The sequence below is a fragment of the Phacochoerus africanus genome, chromosome 9 (genome assembly GCF_016906955.1).
Source record: "Phacochoerus africanus isolate WHEZ1 chromosome 9, ROS_Pafr_v1, whole genome shotgun sequence".
NCBI classification, from domain to species: Eukaryota; Metazoa; Chordata; class Mammalia; order Artiodactyla; family Suidae; genus Phacochoerus; species Phacochoerus africanus.
The window spans coordinates 19,923,312-19,943,991 of NC_062552.1; the positions used below are offsets into that span (position 1 = coordinate 19,923,312).

General features: G+C 37.5%; 1 protein-coding gene across 4 annotated transcripts in view; it reads right to left on the bottom strand.

Moving 5' to 3' along the window:
- The window catches only part of LOC125135266 (cytidine monophosphate-N-acetylneuraminic acid hydroxylase), a 79,532-nt gene that overhangs the window by 33,430 nt on the left and 25,422 nt on the right, over positions 1 to 20,680 (bottom strand). For 3 of the 4 annotated variants that reach the window (XR_007136927.1, XM_047795198.1, XM_047795200.1), the window contains exons 2-4: positions 10,782 to 10,882; positions 10,341 to 10,544; positions 5,958 to 6,049 (exon numbers count right to left, since the gene is read on the bottom strand). Coding sequence is in view for 3 of the 4 variants with exons in the window: in XM_047795198.1 (XP_047651154.1) it covers positions 5,958 to 6,049; positions 10,341 to 10,544; positions 10,782 to 10,789 (304 nt within the window). In the remaining variant the exon portion in view is untranslated. The remainder of the gene's footprint in view (positions 1 to 5,957; positions 6,050 to 10,340; positions 10,545 to 10,781; positions 10,883 to 20,680) is intronic. The other variant, XM_047795201.1, reaches the window with a different exon arrangement.

Consider the following 20,680-nt stretch of genomic DNA (forward strand, 5'->3'; position numbering starts at 1 on the left):
AACGTGAGTCTGCAGTTCTTAACTATTATTTCAAAGCCAATACCATAAAAGTTTTTATGCCCCTTGCACAAAGATAAATTGCATTTATGCACTGAAGGAAATCATGACATCTGCCAACTGCCTGCATCTATAAAGCAGGAGAATGTGGTATCCTTACTTTGACCACATAAACTAATGACATCTAGGTTATTTGGATTACGACTTAATATTTAACCAGAAGAACAAACAAATGGAATTCATTAAAATTTTTAATAGGGAAGAATAATGAAGAGGAATTATAATAAAAACATATTAGAAAACTATAATAATTAAATTATAGATAATTGGCGTAAGGACAAAGAGAGGATCCAAATTAAATAACAGTTTAATATAGTCTAAGAGAAGGATCATAAATTAGTGGAAGAGGAAGGGCTGCCTGATCCACAGTGCTGTGCAATGGTTAGTTAAGTATTCTAGATGCTTAAAGACACAAAGAAAAGCAACTAAGTGCTTAAAAAGTATGAAAAAATGGCATATCACAGGGGGGACTGCTAAGTTTAATAGCAATGGAAATAATTCCAATGGAAAATCTGAGTAGATAGAAAAGTAAAATGAAAAATTTCTACCACCTAAGAAAATGGGCAAACACATTTGGTAAATATTAGCATTGTATTTGAAAAACAAGTATAATTTAAAACAATGATGCTATTTTGGCTCAAATGAGGAAAGTCTGAAAAACTAGAATGCCCTGAGCTGTTAAGGAATGAGGAGAAAAAGCAGGCTGATTAAGTAGTTAATGGGAACAAAAATTGGTTGGTTCTAAAAAAATGGATTATAACGCAATACGCATTAAAGAATGGGTAAATGAATAGTGGACTCATTCATTCATTTAGGACCTCAAGTTAAGAGGATTATGTTAACCATATTTCTTAGTTCATGACACATTATATTCAGTCCAGGCAAAGCTGCTTACTTACTTACTCCCTTTATCTTTGTTTTCTACTCTTCTTTACTCTCCTCCCCTGTAGGCAACCATTTGAAAGTTCTTGCAAAATATTTACTACATTGTATGTGTGCATCTTTAATTTTTATAAATGGTATTGGGTTTCCAGGCTGTTTCTTACTCTTTTTCATTCAAATCTATGATTCTAAGATGCATTCATGTTGCCATGTGGACATCTCAGCTCTAACTGGAGTTTCACATACCCTGGTGCCACATTTTATTGATTCATGCTCCCAGGGGTGGACCCATAGATTCTGCCACAACAGGATTTCTTTGGTACCTAAACAGGTGTGGGATTGATGGGCCACAGTGTATTCATAAACCTGCTCTGCCTAACCACTGTCAGATTACTTTCCCACATGACTGCACCAGCCATACTCCCACCACAGGCATGATGATTTCTATATCCTTTTATCCCTAACATTTGCTATCACCTTTGTTTCTAACTTTTTATCAGTCAAAAAGATGTAAAGTAAAGCACCTCATTGCTTCAGTCTGTAGTTTTCTAATAATTAATAGGTTTGAGCATATTTTCATGTGCTTATTGACTTTTGGAGATTTTTCTTTTGTAAAATGCTAGTTCATATCCTTTCTTAATTTTTATATTGGGTTTCCTATCTTTTTCTTGTCGATTTACATTACTTCCTCCTATAAGCTGGATAATATTCCCTCATTGGTTGTAAATATTGCAAAATAATCACTCAAACCATCATATGTTCTTTAACTTTGTCCATGGGGTCTTCCAGTTCATAGAAATCTGTAGTGTATTGATGATATCCTATTCACTAGGTTTGTGTATATGTGTGTTTCTTTTTTCTTTCTTTTTTCCCTTTGGGCTGTACTTTTGAAGTGTTGTTTGAAAAGTCATCTCAGTAATCTCTAGGTCACAAAAATAGTCTACATTTCTTCCATTGCTTTCATAGTCTTACCTTCCTCATTTGAGCTATCAGTCCATATGAAGCCCATCTTTATGTTAAAGTATGAGGTGATAAAAAAAATGGGCGACTTGCTCAGTGGGTTAACGATCCGGCGCTGCCGTGAGCTGTGGTGTAGGTTGCAGACGCGGCTCGGATCCCGCGTTGCTGTGGCTCTGGCGTAGGCCGGTGGCTACAGCTCCGATTCGACCCCTAGCCTGGGAACCTCCATATGCCGCGGGAGCGGCCCAAGAAATAGCAACAGCAACAACAACAACAACTACAACAACAAAAGACAGAAAGACAAAAACAAAAACAAACAAACAAAAAAAATGGGCGAAAGCATGAGTTAGTCATATCCTTTTGCCAGTAATTCATTTGTCTCACAGAAACAACTCCAAACACAAAGCAGCTCTTAAGCACAACGATCACAGTTTCGTTTTGATGGGAAAAAAAAAATTATGAACAGTCTAAATTTCAACAACAGAGAAATGGCTAAATAAATCATGTAAGTTAATATTTAATGTAAACATACTTTATAATTGTGTATATAGGGAATCTGACCTAACATGACTAATATAATAATTTTAATAAGACAAAAAACAGGATAAAAAAGTAATATATAAAATAATTACAATTGACTGGAACAACTAGATAGAAGATGAACAAGGAAATAGAAGACTCGAACAGCACTATAAACTAACTAGACCTAACAGACAAAAAAAGTACATTCTACCAGCAGCAGAATACACATTCTTCTCAAGTACATTTGGAATATTCTCCAGCATAAACTATGTTATATAAACATTGCAATAAATTTAAAAAGATCAGTCATACAAAGTTTGTTCTCTGACCACAATGAAATGAAATTAGATACTAATAAGAGAAGAAAGTTGGAAAATTCACAAATATGTGGAAATTAAACAACATACTTCTAAATACAAACAGTTTAGGAAAGAAATCACAACAGAAATTACAAAATGCTTTGATACAAATACAAATAAAAACATAACATGCTGAAACATATGGAATGCAGCTAAAACAATGCAGTGCATAGAAGGAAATTTATATCTGTACACACCTATAATAAAAAAAGAAGAAAGATCTCAAATAAAAAAACTAAACTTCCACCTTAAGAAATTAGAAAAAGAAGAGCAAACTAAACACAAAGCAAACAGAAGGAAGGAAATAAGAAAAAAAAATAGAGCTAAATGGAATTTAGACCAGGAAAACAAGAGAAAATCAATGAAGATAAATGTTTGTTTTTTGAGGGAGTTCTCGTCATGGTGCTTCGGAAATGAATCCGACTAGGAACCATGAGGTTGCAGGTGTGATCCCTGGCCAAGCTGTGGTGTAGGTCGAAGATGCAGCTTGGATCTGGCATTGCTATGGTTGTGGTATAGGCCAGCAGCTGTAGCTCCGATTAGACCTCTAGCCTGGGAACTTCCATATGCCTCAGGTGCAGCCTTAAAAAGCAAAAAAAAAAAAAAAAAAAAAAAAAAACCACAAAAACAAACAAAACAAAAAAGATAGTTATTTGAAAAGATTAATACAATTACAAACCTTTAGCTAAACTGACCAAGAAAAAAGAGAAAAGACCCAAATTACTACAGCCAGGAATTAAAAGGGGGATATTATTATCAATCTAAATAATCCAAATGAAATGGAGAAATTCCTAGGAAGAAACAAATGAACAAAACTGACTCAAGAAGAACTAGAACGTCTGAGGAGCAGACCCATAACAAATTAAAGAGATTTAATTAGTAATCAAAAAACTTTTCACAAAGATTAGCCATGGCCCAGATGGCTTCACTGGTGAATCTGACCAAATGTTTAAAGAAGAATCAATACCAATATACTTCACAAACTCTTCCAATAAATAGAAAAGGAGGGAACACTTCCCAATTCATTCTATGAGAGCAGTAATTATTACTCTGATCCCCAAACCAGACAAAGATATCACACAAAAAGAAAACTACAGACCAATATTCCTTATGAATATGGACACAGAAATCCTTAATTGAATATTAGCAAATATAATTTAGCACTATAAAAAAGAATTATGACCATGAGCAAGTGGGGTTTATGCTAGCTTGATTCAATATAGGAACATCCATGGAGACAGAAAGTAGATTAGTGGCTGCCAGGGGCTGAGGGAAGAAGGGAATGGGAGGACTGCTAATAGTTAGAAGGTTTCTTTGGGGGATGATGTGAGTGACCTGGAATTATATAGTGGTAGTAATAGCACAACATGTGAAAATACTAAAAACCATTGAGTCAAACACTCTAAAAGGGTAAATTTTATGGTACCTGAATTGTATTTCAATTAAAAGGAGAAGGAGGAAGAAGAGGAGGCAGGGGAGAAGGGGGGAAGGGGACCAAGGTGACAACTGGCAGATACCAAAACAGTGATGGAAATGTAGGTGAGAGTCTTCTTCCTTCTACTTTCCTAACATCTACCTTTTTTAATGATGACCACACAATGCTATTTATTTAACAATAAAACCAAATAATCTCAGCTCCCATGCGATTGAGCCATCCTTTTCTTTCTTGGGATGTGGTATGAAATCACTACAGTATTGGTAGCACTGTACTGAAAAGTGGGTTCTGTTAACAAAATTTTCTACTCTCGCAACATTACCTTACTGGAGCAGAGGCTGAAAACTGCAGTGGGTCTTGTTATTTCCAGTCCTCCACTGACCATACTGACAACTCTGGCCCTGCCCTTCACCTGCCATGGCAGTGAACATCAACGCTTTGCATCATTTCCTGGCCTCAGTCTATTTTCCAGTTTACCCAACTTTCTGCTGGGTGGGAAATCCCTCCTTCCTGCTCCGCAGGACCCAGTCACAAGGCATATGGCAGACTATTTGAGTCATACATATACAAGCAAATCATTACTCTGTTGTAACAAGTTCTGAGCATTTAACAGATGTTCTTTCAACAACCCAGTAAGATCGCTACTACCAATATTATCTCCCATTGAGGAAACTAAAGAACAGAGACTAACCCACCCAAAGTCATTTAATTGCGTGTTTGAGCATCAGGATATGAACCCACGCTAGTGAGCCCCATTCACTCTTAACCATTTTGCTAAAAGGTCTCACTATAGGTCTTATCCAAAAGACTTAGCTCCCTTAAGGAGCTATAAGTTTCTGGGTTACATACTCATAAAGTAGATGGTCAATTGTCCTCTCACCTACACAAACAGTTAAAGATAGTCAAACTTTTGCTTCTTATCTCTTTTTTTTTATTAGATGAATTAAATAGTATTTGTACAGCACACGTAACCAGTTCCTGCTAACAATGTGATCTGAAGATTTCCTAGGCTAGGTCAACAAGCAAAGAGTGGGGCTTCCTGGCAAAAGAAGGAAATGGTTCAGGCATCCCTTTGAGGGGCAGGGTGAGAATCAGTCAATATTTCCAAAAGTCATTTAATTGTGTTAGATCAAATCTACTTTTTTATTTATATAACAGTCATTCTAAAACAGTGTGTAAAAGCAGTTTTAAGAATCTTCCCGAGTAACTTTTTATACTGATAAAGACATTTTTAGTCACTTAGAACAGAGACAAATTTATTCCTATGATTAAGCCCTTCTTACTCATATTTCTATAGGCTTTCTTGAGTAGGAAGAAGGAAAAAGTAGAAGTGGAGCCAGCATGAGAATCACACAGAAGCTGTAGCCTCTGACTTGTGCCAGAAAGAGTCATGGAATTTGAAGGACTTTATTTCCCAACTGTAATTGTGAGTTTCATTATAACGTCTCATTATATCATCTCATTTACGCCGACTCTATCTTATCCATCTTTGTATTTCTTAATACCTAGTGCAATGTTTACACATGGTAAGGTCTCATCAAATACTTACTGAACAAATGAATGAATGAAGGGATTTTTTACAGAAAACTTGCCTAGAATTTTCAGTGATGGTTACTTTTAAAATACCTCAGTTTAAAATCAGAATGTATCCAAGGCTTCTAATGAGATTGGAAACAAGTTGACAAGAGGGACCCCAATGACAGTAACAGCAGAAAACATTGATCAGTATTGATGGTATTTACCCAGTTCGTCTTGACAGAAGCTTCCAGGAGGATTGATATACTTCATGCTGCTCACATCTAACTTCCAGTTGTGTTTTGTGCATTTAACAGACCTGGATGGAAAATTGTACTTAGGTTTATGAAACGGTGAAAATAAATATTAATCTATTTAAGGCTTAAATGCATTATTCTGTGATCAAAGTAAACGACTGTAGTTGGTTGAACACAAAACTCATGAAAGGAAAAAAATAGCTAATATTCAAATATCCAAGGAAATATAAACTCATCATCAGTAGGTGATTTTGAAAGTGAAGATATTTTTTCCTTGTATTTGATTTTTGTCAGTTTGATTTGTATGTGACTTTGCACATTTCTCCTTGGGTTTATCCTGTATGGGACTCTTCGTGTTTCCCTGACTTGAGTAAAGTGAAGATAAACACCATGGCACAAAATAACGTGTTAGAGATCAGCAGAGCCATCAGAATAAGGTCTGCTTTGGAGTTCCAACTGTGGCTCAGCAGGTTAGGAACCTGACCAGTATCCATGAGGATGTGTGTTCAATCCCTGGCATTGTTCAATGGGTTAAGGATCCAGCATTGCTGCAAGCTGCAGTGTAGGTCACAGATGCAGCTCAGATCTGGCATTGCTGTGGCTGTGGCACAGGCTGGCAGCTGCAGCTCTAATTTGACCGCTAGCCTAGGAACTTCTATATGCTATGGGTGCAGCCCTTAAAATTTGGTCTTTTTTAAAGAATAAAGTCATCTTTAAGGATGACTCTCATACAAAAGCTAAGCTGGGTAAGATCCAAGTGGGGCCAATATAAGGAAATAATGTAGTAATAAAGATTATCTGTGATTTAATAGTCACACTATAACCCTTGGCCCCTAGTATAGTGTACTAAACCTAAGATCAACTCAAATTTTCATTTTTCTGAGAAAAAAAGACTTCCTGATTGTTTAAAGATTTCTGATCATGGTTGTCAGATAAAATACAGGAAAAATATAAATTTCAGATAAATAAAAAATAATTTTAAAATGTCTTACACAATATTGAACATATACTGCAAATTTGTTTATCTGTAATTCAAATTTAACTACTCAGCTTTGCATTTTTATTTGTTAACTCTGGCAACACTGCTTCAGAATGAGAATCAGATTAATTGTAGCAACAAAGGAGGCTTAGTAATATTTTTTCCATTTCTTACCAGAGGGTGATAGGGATGTGATAGTTGGAGGTAGGGCCTAAAAGTTCCGTTTCCTCTCCGTATTTGGTAGTCTGTCTGGCTGTCTTTCTTTCTTTCTTTTTGCTTTTTAGAGCCGCACCTTTCTTTTGCTTTTTAGGATGGCATATGGGGGTTCCCAGGATAGGGGTTGAATCGGAGCTGCAGCTGCTGGCCTACACCACAGACACAGAAACACCAGATCCGAGCCGTGTCTGCAACCTACAGCTCACGGCAACACCATATCCTTAACCCACTTAGCGAGGCCAGGCATCAAACCTGTGTCCTCACGGATGCTAGTTAGATTCATTTCTGCTGTGTCCCAGTAGGAACTCCCATATTTTGGTAGTGTTTCCAGTGAAGTTTTTTTAAACAGTTCAAGATTTTTTTTTTTTTTTTACAGACAAATATGTCTTCAACCAGAAATATCAGATTGTTTAAACTAACAATGTCTATTTTCACTTATATATCAGTAAACTATGCTGATTTTTTCCAAGCTTCATTACAATCAAGAATTTTTAATGCTCTTTTCTAGTAACAAGGCAGAAAACATATTCAAACTTCGACTTATGGAGGATATTTTGTGACACTTCCTTTTTCATCAATGAGTAACTAACAACCATCATGGCTCAGAGGTTAACGAATCTGACTCGTATCCATGAGGACGAGAGTTTGATCCCTGGCCTCAATCAGTAGGTTAAGAATCCAGTGTTGCCGTGAGCTCTGGTGTAGGTCAAAGATTGGCTCGAATTGTGCATTGCTGTGGCTGTGGTGTAGGCCAGCAGCTACAGCTCACATTGGATCCCTAGCCTGGGAACCTCCATATGCCATGGGTGTGGCCCTAAAAAAAAAAAAATGAAATAAATAAATTAACAAAAATTGAAAACATTCCAAATGCAGCTATTCAGCAGGCTGGGTCGTTAAAGGAGAAATGTGGCAGTGTCACAACTGCTCATGGGCAGTAGGCAGAAAGGAGAGAGGGGACAGCTTCATGTGCCAAGAGGCTGTGAAATTAGATTGACAAAATGAGGACCATGGCTTATGAGAGTTCCTGATCTTGATTATGTACAAAGAAGAAAAATGGCTGAGGAAGGGAAGGTGGAACAGGTAGGTCACTGCCCTTGACTGTATCGTGGAAGAGAGAGATGTTTCAGGTGAATTGCTGCACAGAGAGCCCAAGTAGAAACAGCCAAATTTGGAGAGATGGATGGGGGAGTGTACCATGTAAACTGCTCTTGGGATGGAGTTTCAGCATATAAATGCTTGGGGAGCTGTATCTGGGAGCAAAACTGGGTGAATCTGGCTCCCCACCTGCAGCAGAGCTAAGATGGTGCCATCTCCATGTTAGCCTGCCAACAGAATAGGTTGAAACTGGGATGGTTCACCCCTAAGGCTTTGGGTGAAGGAGAGGAAGCCCAGTCTGTGGCAAAGCAATTACCATATTAAGATGAGCAAGCCAGATTCAAGAACAGCCTGAATTCCTGTAAAAAACCTCTGTTCCTAAGCTACGCAAGAAGATCATGGCAGAGTAATAATAACAGCAAACGTAAGTGACATTTATTGAGCCTGTATCATATGCCAGACATTATTTTAAGTGCTTTATGTGTATGAAATCACTCCATCCTCTCAGTAGCCGGACAGAGTAGGCTTTGTCTACTTTCATTTTCACTTTATGAAGAAGAGGAGCGAGACCCAGAAAGGCTAAGAAATGTGTCCGAGGTCACAGAGCCGCTAAGTGGTGGAGCCAGGCTTCTAAACCAAGCAGTTTGCAAGGAAAGACCATGCTTTTAATCATAAAGCTGCAACACTCCCTTAAACAACTGGCTAAGACAACACTGCAGGACATGGCCCACTAAGGAGAAAAAAGGACAGAGAAAAAGCAGAGTCCCCGGGCCACAAGTCGGAAGACCTCAAGGCCTACATGTGCCTGCAGAAGCTTCTTGGTGACAGAACAACCTATGGCTGAGGTCTCCCTAACTTGAAACCACCCAGAAGATGCAAGGGACTCAAAAGCAGTCTGTCAGCAAACAACCAAGAGATTCTTCCAGAGTAGGCTGCCTACCAAAAGTATGGCCCATGCAGTGCCTGAAACATATCTAACTAAAAATATATTCATTGTTTATCTGAAATGCAAATTTGACTGGGCACCCTCTATTTGCCTAATCTAGCAACCCTATCTGCAGAGCCAAGCAAGCCACAGGTATGACAGCACTTAACCTGGGAGCTGGGCCCTGAAGCTAAGTATGCAGTGATGCAAGTCTGTGGGCCAGTGTAAGAAGATTCCAGACTTGGGTGGTAATCTTCTATACAGTTAGAGCAGGGAGCTCTTGGACAGCTACCAGTTACCTCTGAATCCATTCGCACTAAACTGCCCACAGATGACCTGAGAAATAAGATTGACGACACGACACGGTGGAAGACAAGCCTCATATGGAAACGGCTGAAACACTACGAGAGTCAAGTTAGGCTGAAGCAAAGCTTGAAAGATGGGGTCAATCCCTCCTTCATTATCAGTGGTAAGCATCCACCCAGAACTCCCCCTGGCTCTGCAAGCTGTGCTAGCTCTTTGTCAATCACTGAAAAGAAAGCCCAACCATCCCATCCTAGAATTGCTCCTGAGATGGGGAGGCAAGCGATACGCAGGTTTAATCAAGGGGCTGGGGAAAAGAGGTACCAGCACTCGTTCTTCCAAGAAATGATCAGAAGAGCCGCTGTTGAGGGCAGGTGCAGCTAGAGCTCTGCCATTTTTCGGGTTTTCATCGAAACGAGACTGTCAGGGAAAGTCTCTCTGTTCTAGGGCAGTGTTTGGACAAGCACTCACCTCACACGCACACACTTCTGAGACAGCAGGAAAGAAAATCCAAAAGAGGCTTGAGTCTTTGAATATAAAAGCTGGTAAACACACACACACACACACACACACACACACGTGCCTTAGAAGTTTCACTGTTTATCAACTAGGAATACATTTTAAACAATAGTTCTTCAGAGAGGATGGGAAATTAAGTCAAGGTCATAAGTCAAAATCAGAGAGCTGCCGTAAAGGAGCTTAAGAAAAAGTTAGGCATGTGCTGGGGGAAATAGCATGTTGATTGGGTCATTTAAAATTTCTCAATGAGCACCTTTCCTGCCAAATCTAATTGGGAGAAAGGATCGCCAGGGAGAAAGCAAAGGATTCTCAGTACCTTCCATTTAGATCCTCAATGTCTTTAATGAAGAGGCCTCCTTGGTGCTTGCACATGTTCTTACATGCCTTCAGGCGGCTCTTATTCTTAAATAAGATGTAATCCTTGCCAGTGCTCTTATTTCGAACAAAATTGATTCCTTCCTTGAGATTGGCAGCTTCGGCAGGTGAGAGGCACAACAGGATCTCCGTCGTTTGTTCGATGCTATGAAAAGGCAAATGTTTTAGCAGATTAATACTGTTAGATTTTAAGAGAGAATCCCTGAGCATTGACAGCTCCACAGGTCTTTTTTATGAAAATACGTTTGAAAGCCCTCCCTCCAAGTCCCCAAGCTTGGTGGCTACCTGCTGGGGCAAATTTCTCCCCTCCTTTCAATGTCCATCCTACCCATCAGGGGTTTATCTCCGCCTTCCCAGACAGCTAAAGCCCCCTCTCACTTGCCTGCTCATAGTCTGTCGTTGCCTCTCTCCAGGTATTAGAAAGAAAGAATGGCAGTTTTTCCTTCAGCTTCTGTGGCTCATTTGCTTCCACAAGGCATTAGACTGTGTGCAGAAAGAGGATGTGAACCCAGCTCAGTATTTCCGTTGACACAGCTTCCTCCTCTACTACCTAGCTTTTAGATGCCGAACTCTATATTCAGTTTCAATAACCCACTCTACTTTCCCCCATCTCCCAGCTTTGGCAGCTGGACCTCCTTCTGCCTGAAACACAGCTTCTCTCCTTTCCCACTGAGAGTCACCACCCTTAGGTTCAAAGCTAGCGGCAATCATCCCCTCTTTGGTTAAGCCGTCCAAGCTACCCATCCCCTACCCCCAGGTCAAAGCCAACACACTTTTTTTTTTTTTTTTTACTTTCCAGAAGACATAGAAATTTATTGTGTCTTTTTCTTTTAGTAAACATCCATCACCTCACACAGGTACGAAATTAAAGATGGGATGAGAATTCTCAGGATTTACTCCTAACGAGTTTCTTCTTTCTTTCTTTCTTTCTTTTTTTTTTTTTTGTCTTTTTGCCTTTCCTAGGGCTGCTTCCTGCGGCATATGGAGGTTTCCCAGGCTAGAGGTCTAATCGGAGCTGTAGCTGCCAGCCTACACCACAGCCACAGCAATGTCAGATCCGAGCTGTGTCTGCAACCTACGCCACAGCTCACGGCAACGCTGGATCCTTAACCCACTGAGCGAGGCCAGGGATCAAACCCACATCCTCATGGTTCTTAGTCAGATTCGTTAACCACTGTGCCACGGTGGGAACTCCTCCTAACAAGTTTCATACAAAGTGCAGCAGTGTTAGTTATGTTTATCCTGTTGTACATCACATTCCTAATACTTGTTTATAGCTGGAAGTTTGTACCTTTGGATCACCTTCATCCAATTCCCTCTCCCTTCAACCCCTACCTGTGGTAACCACAAATCTGATCTCTTTTTCTATGAGTTTGTTTTTTAAAGTATAATGGATCTACAACATTATATGAGTTCCCAGCACACAACATAGTGATTTGGCATTTCTGTACATCTTTAAGTGATCACCACGGTAAGTCTAGTTACCATAAGTTGGACACTTAATGCATATGACTATTCTGTGTAGCATTATAACCTCGTACCACAACTGTCCTGTTTACTTGCACATAGATGCTTCTAAAAACACTCTATTTTTCTCTGCCCACCACTTTGCAGATTGCCTCTTGTGTTAGGAGCTGACTACTTAAAGGATGAACCAGCTTTTCAAGAGCTGTGACCAACTCCGTGGAGCCACCCAAAGAGCCAAAGCTGTCCTTCATCTTCCACCTCCCATTGCAAACAATAAAGGCCATGCATATGATAGTTAAAAAAAAAAGAAAGAAAAAAAAGGGAGTTCCTGTCGTGGCTCAGGGGAAATGAATCTGACTGGCATCCATGGGTACTCAGGTTCTACCCCTGGCCTTGCTCAGTGGGTTAAGGATCCGGCATTGCCGTGAGCTGTGGTGTAGGTCCCAGGCGCGCTCGGATCCTGTGTTGCTATGGCTGTGGAGTAGGCTGGCAGCTGTAGCTCCAATTTGACCCCTAGCCTGGGAACCTCCACATGCCATAGGTGCGGCCCTAAAGAGACAAAAAAAAAAAAGAAAGAAAGAAAGAAACGAACCAACTGCACTCAATCTGAGTAATTTATAAAAAGCTCCAGCAGCAAATAAAGCATTGGATCTTTCATATTTTCTGGTGTTGCATTTCTCAAACCCCAATCTTAAAACAAACTCTCTTTACTATGCAACTCTGAATCATAATGGAATATCATTTTTGCCAAGAAGGGTTTCAAAATATCTTTTGGCATATTCACAGTACAAAATCTGTGTACATGTTTAATTCTACATTCCACTCCAAACCAAAAGTGGTCAAAATTCTCTTTGAGGGTTAACTCAAAATTGATTTGCAGCTCCTGGACATTGGTGGCACTTTCATTTTCATTTTTGGAAGTACTGCAAATTTCTTACACAGGACATAAAAATAATGAGAAAAGCACACCATCATAGAAAATAACAGAGAAGCTACTTCCAATTTTCAACTGATAAGGCATAGTTCTCTAATTGAATATGATCTCTTTCTTCAAAGCAGATTTTCCTTGTCACTTCTGTCCCAAATTTCTGGTAATTCTGATTACAGTAGACTTGAAATGTTTCCCAATGTATGTTTTAAATATATTTGATAGGAATCTGTGTTCGGCCTCATGAAGTTCTTTTATCTTTGTTCTTATGAGTACAAATATCTGACACCAAGACAAAGCAAGCAGTGAGGCAATTTCTGGAATAACTGTAGAAAGTGTGAAAAGAAAATCTCTCTAAATATTTTGCTTTACTTGATTGAATGAGCCAATTAGCCAAAGTTCTGTGTTAGATTCTAAGGCGTCTGTGTAAAGCAAGTTGAACTAATTACCTCTTTGTTTATCAATTCTGAGAGAACTCATATTGGAAACTAAAGCAAAATTTTAAAATGTGCACTCCTATATACATGCTTTTGTATATTTTTTAATGGTTGGTTTTCTCCAAAAGTTGATTTTAAAGCTATTATTGATGAGTTTGTTTCCATTAAAATCAGGAAAATAAAATTATAGTAAATTCTGATTTGGGTAAAATAAAATATTTAAACTAAGATGATGTCAGTTTGAATATACCTACTTTTCAATGTTTCAGTATTTTTTCAAATACTCTAATGTTCTTTAAAAATAACCATTAAAAAAATACACAAAGACATTTATATAGGGACATACACTTTTCCCCTTTGCCTCAGACTTGGTCGCATGGCACAGAAGTGTAGCTCTTTGCATCTTAAAATTTGATATTTTGTTTGTCATGGAATTTTTGCTTTAGTTTTGATTTTCATAAATATTACGTTCAGGGAGTTCTCTTGTGGTGCAGTAGTTTAAGGATCTAGCTTTGCTACTGCAGCAGCTTGGGTTGCTGCTGTGCCACGTGTTCAGTCCCTGGCCAGAGAACTTCCACATGCCATGGATGTGGTCAAAAAATATTATGTTCAAATGATATTCATCTCAGGAGTTCCTGTCATGGCTCAGTGGTTAACAAAACCAACTAGGAACCATGAGGTTGCAAGTTTGATCCCTGGCCTCACTCAGTGGGTTAAGGATCTGGCGTTGCTGTGAGCTGGGGTGTAGGCCAGTGGCTACAGCTCCGATTAGACCCCTAGCCTGGGAACCTCCATATGCTGCGGGTATGGTCATAGAAAAAGACAAAAAAAAAAATCAAATGATATTCATCTTGATTATGTTCATCTCGTAAGGCCAAAAACCCTCCAGAAGGTTAAGTTCTGAGAAAAAGGGATAGAGAAAGAAAAGGCACCCCATTCAGAATTGTCAGTCCATAAATGCATTTTACCCATAAATTCTTAATTAGATTAGTTTTGCTTTAAATGGGAAGATGTTTGATATTCTCTTTATAGGGATGTAAACTCCATGAAGGCTGAGATACAAAGTGTCATATGGTAGGTGCCCAGTACATATCTGATGAATGACAGAATAAACATACAAGAATGAATATATACCCCATAGTTCAAAAAGGGAAAATTCACCTACTGTGCCCTGTGATATTCAATGCTATGTTTGAGAATTACTGTGTAGACAAATGATGTGAAAACACTTCCAAAGGTCAACGGTCAGTGAAGGGAAAAATCTAATTAATGGCACATATAAATTTTAAAAAGCTACTTAGGGAGTTCCCGTCGTGGCGCAGTGGTTAACGAATCCGACTAGGAACCATGAGGTTGCGGGTTCAGTCCCTGCCCTTGCTCAGTGGGTTAACGATCCGGCGTTGCCGTGAGCTGTGGTGTAGGTTGCAGACGCGGCTCGGATCCCGAGTTGCTGTGGCTCTGGCGTAGGCTGGCGGCTACAGCTCCGATTGGACCCCTAGCCTGGGAACCTCTATATGCCGCGGGAGTGGTCCAAGAAATAGCAACAACAATAACAACAAAAAAGACCAAAAAAAAAAAAAAAAAAAGCTACTTAGGAGTGTTGTTGTTTTTAGTCCCGTGCAAAAGCAGAGGGTATTTCCTCATTTATTCAAATCATCTTGCTTGCTCTTTATTATGATCTTGAAAATTCACTTGTTCATAGTGGTCCTATATATGCTCAGCTAATTCTTAGATATCTTATAGCTGTTGCTCCCATTGTAATTGGTATCACTGTAATTTTACTTTCAGATCAGCTAGTTAGTTTCTTTCTTTCTTTCCTTTTTTTTTTAGGGCCGCACCTGCAGGCTAGGGCTCGAATTTGTTCACAGCAGTGCCAGAGCCAAGCTGCACCTGCAACCTACAACACAGCTCACAGCAACACTGGATCATTAACCTATTGAGCAATGCCAGGATCGAACCCACATCCTCATGGATACTAGTTGGGTTTGTTTCCACTGAGCAACAATGGGAACTCCTCAGATCAGTTTTTTTCTGATAGAGAGAAATGTAACCATTTTTTTTAAAAATTGTTTTACTACACTTAACATAAAATTTATCATCTTAACAATTTTTAAGTGTAAACTTCAGTAGTGTTAAGTAGATTCACATTGTTAAGTACAATAAAATTCCAAAATTTTTATCTTGCAGAACCAAAATCCCATACTCATTTAACAACAACTCCCCATTTCCCTTGCCCACCTAGCCCCTGGTAACTGCCATTCTATTTTCAGTTTCTATGTTGACTGCTTTAACTACTTCATGTAAGTATAATCATAGAGTCTTGGTCTTCTTGTGATTGGCTTATTTCATTTAGCATAATGTCCTCAAGATGCATTTATGTTGTAACTAACATGTGACAGGATTTCCTTCCCTTTTAAGATAGAATAACATTCCATTGTGTGTATATTGTATTTGTTTAGATAAAATAATCAAAAAGATGCTCAAAGAACTTGAAAGAAGAATAGATAAACAGAACTAGAAGTTGGAAGTTTTCAACAAAGAGTTAGAAAATATAAAGAAGAATCAAACAGCTGAAGAACACAATGACTAAAATAAAAAATACATCAGATGGAATCAACAGTGGATTGGATGACACACAGGAAATATTCAGTGAACTGGAAGACAGAGTGGTGGAAATCACTCAAGCTGAACAGAAAAAAAGAAAAAAATTGTTTAAACGAGGACAATTTAAGAGACCTGGAACAACATCAAGCATCCTAACTTTCACCTTATATGTGTCCCAAAGGAGATGAGAGAAAGGGGAAGGAAATATATTTGAAGATATAATAGCTGAAAACTTTCCTAAGCTGGGAAAAGAAACAGGTATCCAGATTCAGGAAGCATGGAATATCCCAAACAAGATCAACCCAAAGAGTACCAAGACACATTGTAATTAAAGTAGCAAAAATTAAAGATAAAGAAAGAATATTAAATCAACAAGGGTAAAGCAACTAGTTATGTACAAGGGAAATTGCATGACTGTGGGTTGACTTTTTAAAAGAAACTCTGCAGGCCAGCCAGAAGAGAGTGGCACAATGTATTTAAAGTGATGGTTGAAAAAACTTACAACCAAGAAAACTCTACCCAGCAAGTCTGTTATTCATATTTAAAGGAGAAATTAAGACTTTTACAGACAAGCAAAAGCTATGAGTTCAGCACCACCAAACCAGCTTTATAAGAAATATTAAAGAGACTTTCTTAGGCAGAAATGGAAAACCCACAACTAGAATATGAAAATTATGAAAGTAAAAATGTCATTGGTAAAGGCATAATACAATGAAGGTAGTAGATAAACAACTTATAACAATAAAGTTATAAGGAAAGTTAAAATTCTAAAGTGGTAAAACCATCTATATCCACCATATGCAATTAAGGGATATGCATAACAAGATGTAAAATGTGGTATCAAAAACATTAAACAGACATGGATGGGTTAAAAAAAAAAAGCAGGGTTTTTAAAATGCATTCTAACTTAAGAGATAGGCAACTTAAAGTAATTGACCATATGTGGAATTCCTGGCATGGCTCAGTGGAAACGAATCTGACTAGAATCCATGAGGGTGCAAGTTCAATCTTTGGCCTTGCTCAGTGGGTTAAGGATCCAGCATTGTCATGAGCTGTGGTCTTGGTCAAAGATGTGGCTCACATCCTGCATTGCTGTGGCTGTGGCATAGGCCAGCAGCTACAGTTCTGATTCAATCCCTATCCTGGGACCCTCCATATGCTGAGGGTGCAGCCCTTAAAAAAAAAGAGAGAGAGAGACAAACACACACACAAAAGTAATTGACCATATATAAAGATTGCCATATATAAACCTCATGGTAACCACAAATAAAAAACCTGTAATGAATACATACACAAAAAAGGGAAATGAACCCAAACATAACACTAAAGATAGACATCAAATCACAAGGTAAGATGGCAAAAGAATAAAGAAATGAAGTAGAACAAAAGAACAAAAACAACCAGAAAATAATTACCAAAATGGCATAAACACATACCCATCAATAATTTGTTTAAATGTAAATGGACTAAATATTCCAATCAAAGGACATAAAGTGGGCAAATAGATACAAAACAAAGACCTATATATATGCTGCATACAAGAGATTCACATCAGATCTAAAGACATGCAGAGACTGAAAATGAGAGGGATGGAAAAAGGTATTCCAAGCAAATGGAAAGAAAAAAGAAAGCCAGAGTAACAATATCAGACAAAACAGACTTTAAGAGAAAAACTGTAACAAGAGACAAAGAAGGACATTACATAATGATAAAGGGATCACTTCAGTAAAAGCTAAAACAATTGAAAATATATATGCACCCAACATAGAAGCATCTGAATATTTTAGCCAAATATTAATATTGAAGTAGAAATTAATAGTAACACAATAATAATAGGAGACTTCAACACTCCACTTACATCAATGCACAGATCATCCAAACAGAACATCAGTTAGGAAACATTGGCCTTAAAGAACACATTAGATCAGATGGACTTCATAGATATACAGAGAATATTCCATCCCATAGCAGTAGAATACACATTCTTTTCAAGTGCACATGGAATGTATTCCAGGATATATCACATGCTAGGCCACAAAACAAGTCTTAGTAAATTTAAGAAGGCTGAAATGATATCAAGTATCTTTCCTGACCACAATGCCATGAGACTAGATATCAGCTACAAGAAAAAAATTGCAAAAAAAAAATAAAGAAAAGAAAAACCCAAACACTTGGAGGCTAAACAATATACTACTAAAAGACCAATGGGTCACTGGAAAAATCAAAGTAGAAATCAAGAAATACCTGGAGGCAAATGAAAACAAAAACAAAATGATCCAAAATCTATGGAGAACAGCAAGAGCTCTTCCAAGAGGGAATTATATATTGATAAAAGTCTACCTCAGGAAATAAGAAAAATCCAAAATAAATAACCTAACTTTACGCTAAAGGAGCTAGAAAAACAACAAATAAAACCCAAATTTAGTAGAAGGAACAAAGATCATAAAGATCAGGGTAGAAATCAATAAAATAGAGGCTCAAAAAATAGAAAAGATCAATGAAACTAAGATCTGGTTATTTGAAACAATGAATAAAATGGATAAAAATAGCCAGGCTCATCAAAAAAAGAGAGGGACTAAGTAAATAAAATCAGAAATGAAAGAGAAGTTACAAACAACACCACAGAAATACAGGCACTCCCATTGTGGCTTGGTGGTAACAAACTCAACTAGTATCTGTGAGGATGTGGGTTTGACCCCTGGCCTTGGTCAGTGGGTTAAGGATCTGGTGTTGCCATGCTGTGCTGTAGGTCTCAGATGCAGCTCAGATCTAGCATTGCTGTAGCTGTGATGTAGGCCAGCAGCTGCAGCTCTGATTCAACCCCTAGCCTGGAAACTTCCATATGCTGCAGGTGCAGCCCTAAAAAGAAGAAAAAAAAAAGCCCTAGAAATAACAAAGGATCGTAAAAGATTACCTTATGAACAATTATACGCCAATAAAATGGATAATCTAAAAGAAATGGAAAAATCCCTAGAGGTGCACAATCTCCAAAGACTGAATCAGGAAGAAATAGAAAATATGAACATACTAATTACTAATGATGAAATTGAATCAATTTAAAAAAAACTCCCAATAAACAAAAGTCCAGGACCAGATGGCTTCAGAGGTAAGTTCTACTAAACATTTAAATAAGAGTTAACTCCTATGTTTTCAATCTTTTCCCAAAAAATTACAGAAGAAGGAATACTTCTGAACTCATTCTACAAGACCAGCATCATCCCAATACCAAAACCAGACAAAGATATCATTAAAAAAAAAAAGAAAATTACAGGCCAATATCACTGATGAACATAGATGCAAAAATCTTCAACAAAATATTAGCAAACTGAATCCAATAACATATTAAAAGAATCACAAAACATGGTCAAGTGGGATTTATCCCAGGGTATGGTTTATTTTCCATAAATCAATCAATGTGATACACTATATTAGCAAATCAAAGAATAAAACCATATGATCATCTTAATGAAAAAGCTTGACAAAAATTCAACATCCATTTGTGATTTAAAAAAAAAACCTCTCAACAAAGTGGGGACAGAGGGAGCATACAACATAATAAAGGCTGTAAATAACAAGCCCACAGCTAACATCATACTCAATAACAAAAAGCTGAAATCATTTCCTCTAAAAATAAAGAACAAGACAAGGATGCCTATTCTTATTTTTATTCAACGCAGTATTGAAAGTCATAGCCACAGCAATCGAGCAAATAAAATAAATAAATGGCTTCCAAATTGGAAAGAAGAAAAACTGTTACTGTTTGCACATGACATGATACTAAAATCCTGAAAATGCCACCAAAAATCTGTTTGAACTCATCACTGAATTCAATAAAGCTTTGCAGTATATAAAATGAATATACAGAAATCTATTGTGTTTATACACACTAACAATGAAGTATCAGAAAGAGAAATTAAGGAATGATTCCATTTATAGTTATGTCAAAAAAAAAAAAAACCCTCTAAATGAAGTTCCCTGATGGCTCAATGGGATAAAGATACAGAATTGTCACTTCTATGGCACTGGTTACTGCTATGGAGCAGGTTTGATTCCTGGATCCCTGACCCCTGCTTGCCACTGGCACAGCAAAACAAAACAAAACAAAATAAAACCTAGAATAAATTAAACTGAGGATGTAAAAAAAACCTGTATTCAGAAAACTATAAGACATGTGAAAAAACCTGAAGGCAACACAAACAAAAGGAAAGATAAACTGTGCTCATGGATTAGAAGAATTAACATTGTTAAAATGACCATATGGCTCAAGGCAATCTGCAGATTTATTGCAATCATTATCCAAGATACCAATGGCATTTTTTCATAGAACTTTGGTAATACATACATAAAGCTCAATAATGCCACTTCTATAAATTTATCCTAAGGAACTAGAGTGCACGTGACAAAGATAATCATTGTAGAATTATTTATAACAAAATTATATTATAACCAAAAATGAGATACAACCTAAAGTTGCAACAATAGGAAATTGGTTCAATAAATTATGATATATTAACACAATTAAATATAAGGCATCATTTATAAATCATATTTAAGGCTATGAGAAATGCTCCTAATATAAAATGAGAAAAAAAAGGACACTAAAGTGTAAATACAGTAAATCTCTATTTAAAAAAAAAATTTAATTTATAATTTTTATATAAGGCTAAAGGAATACTCTAAAATGTTAGAAGTACCTCAACAAATGATGAGATTATTTTCTTTCTTTTGTTTACCTGTATCTTCAAATTATTTTTTCAAAGCATTTATTTCAAATTATATGGCCTTTTCAATTTTATTAAATTATACATTTAACATACAAAAAGAAGAAGAAATTAGGCAGGCCAA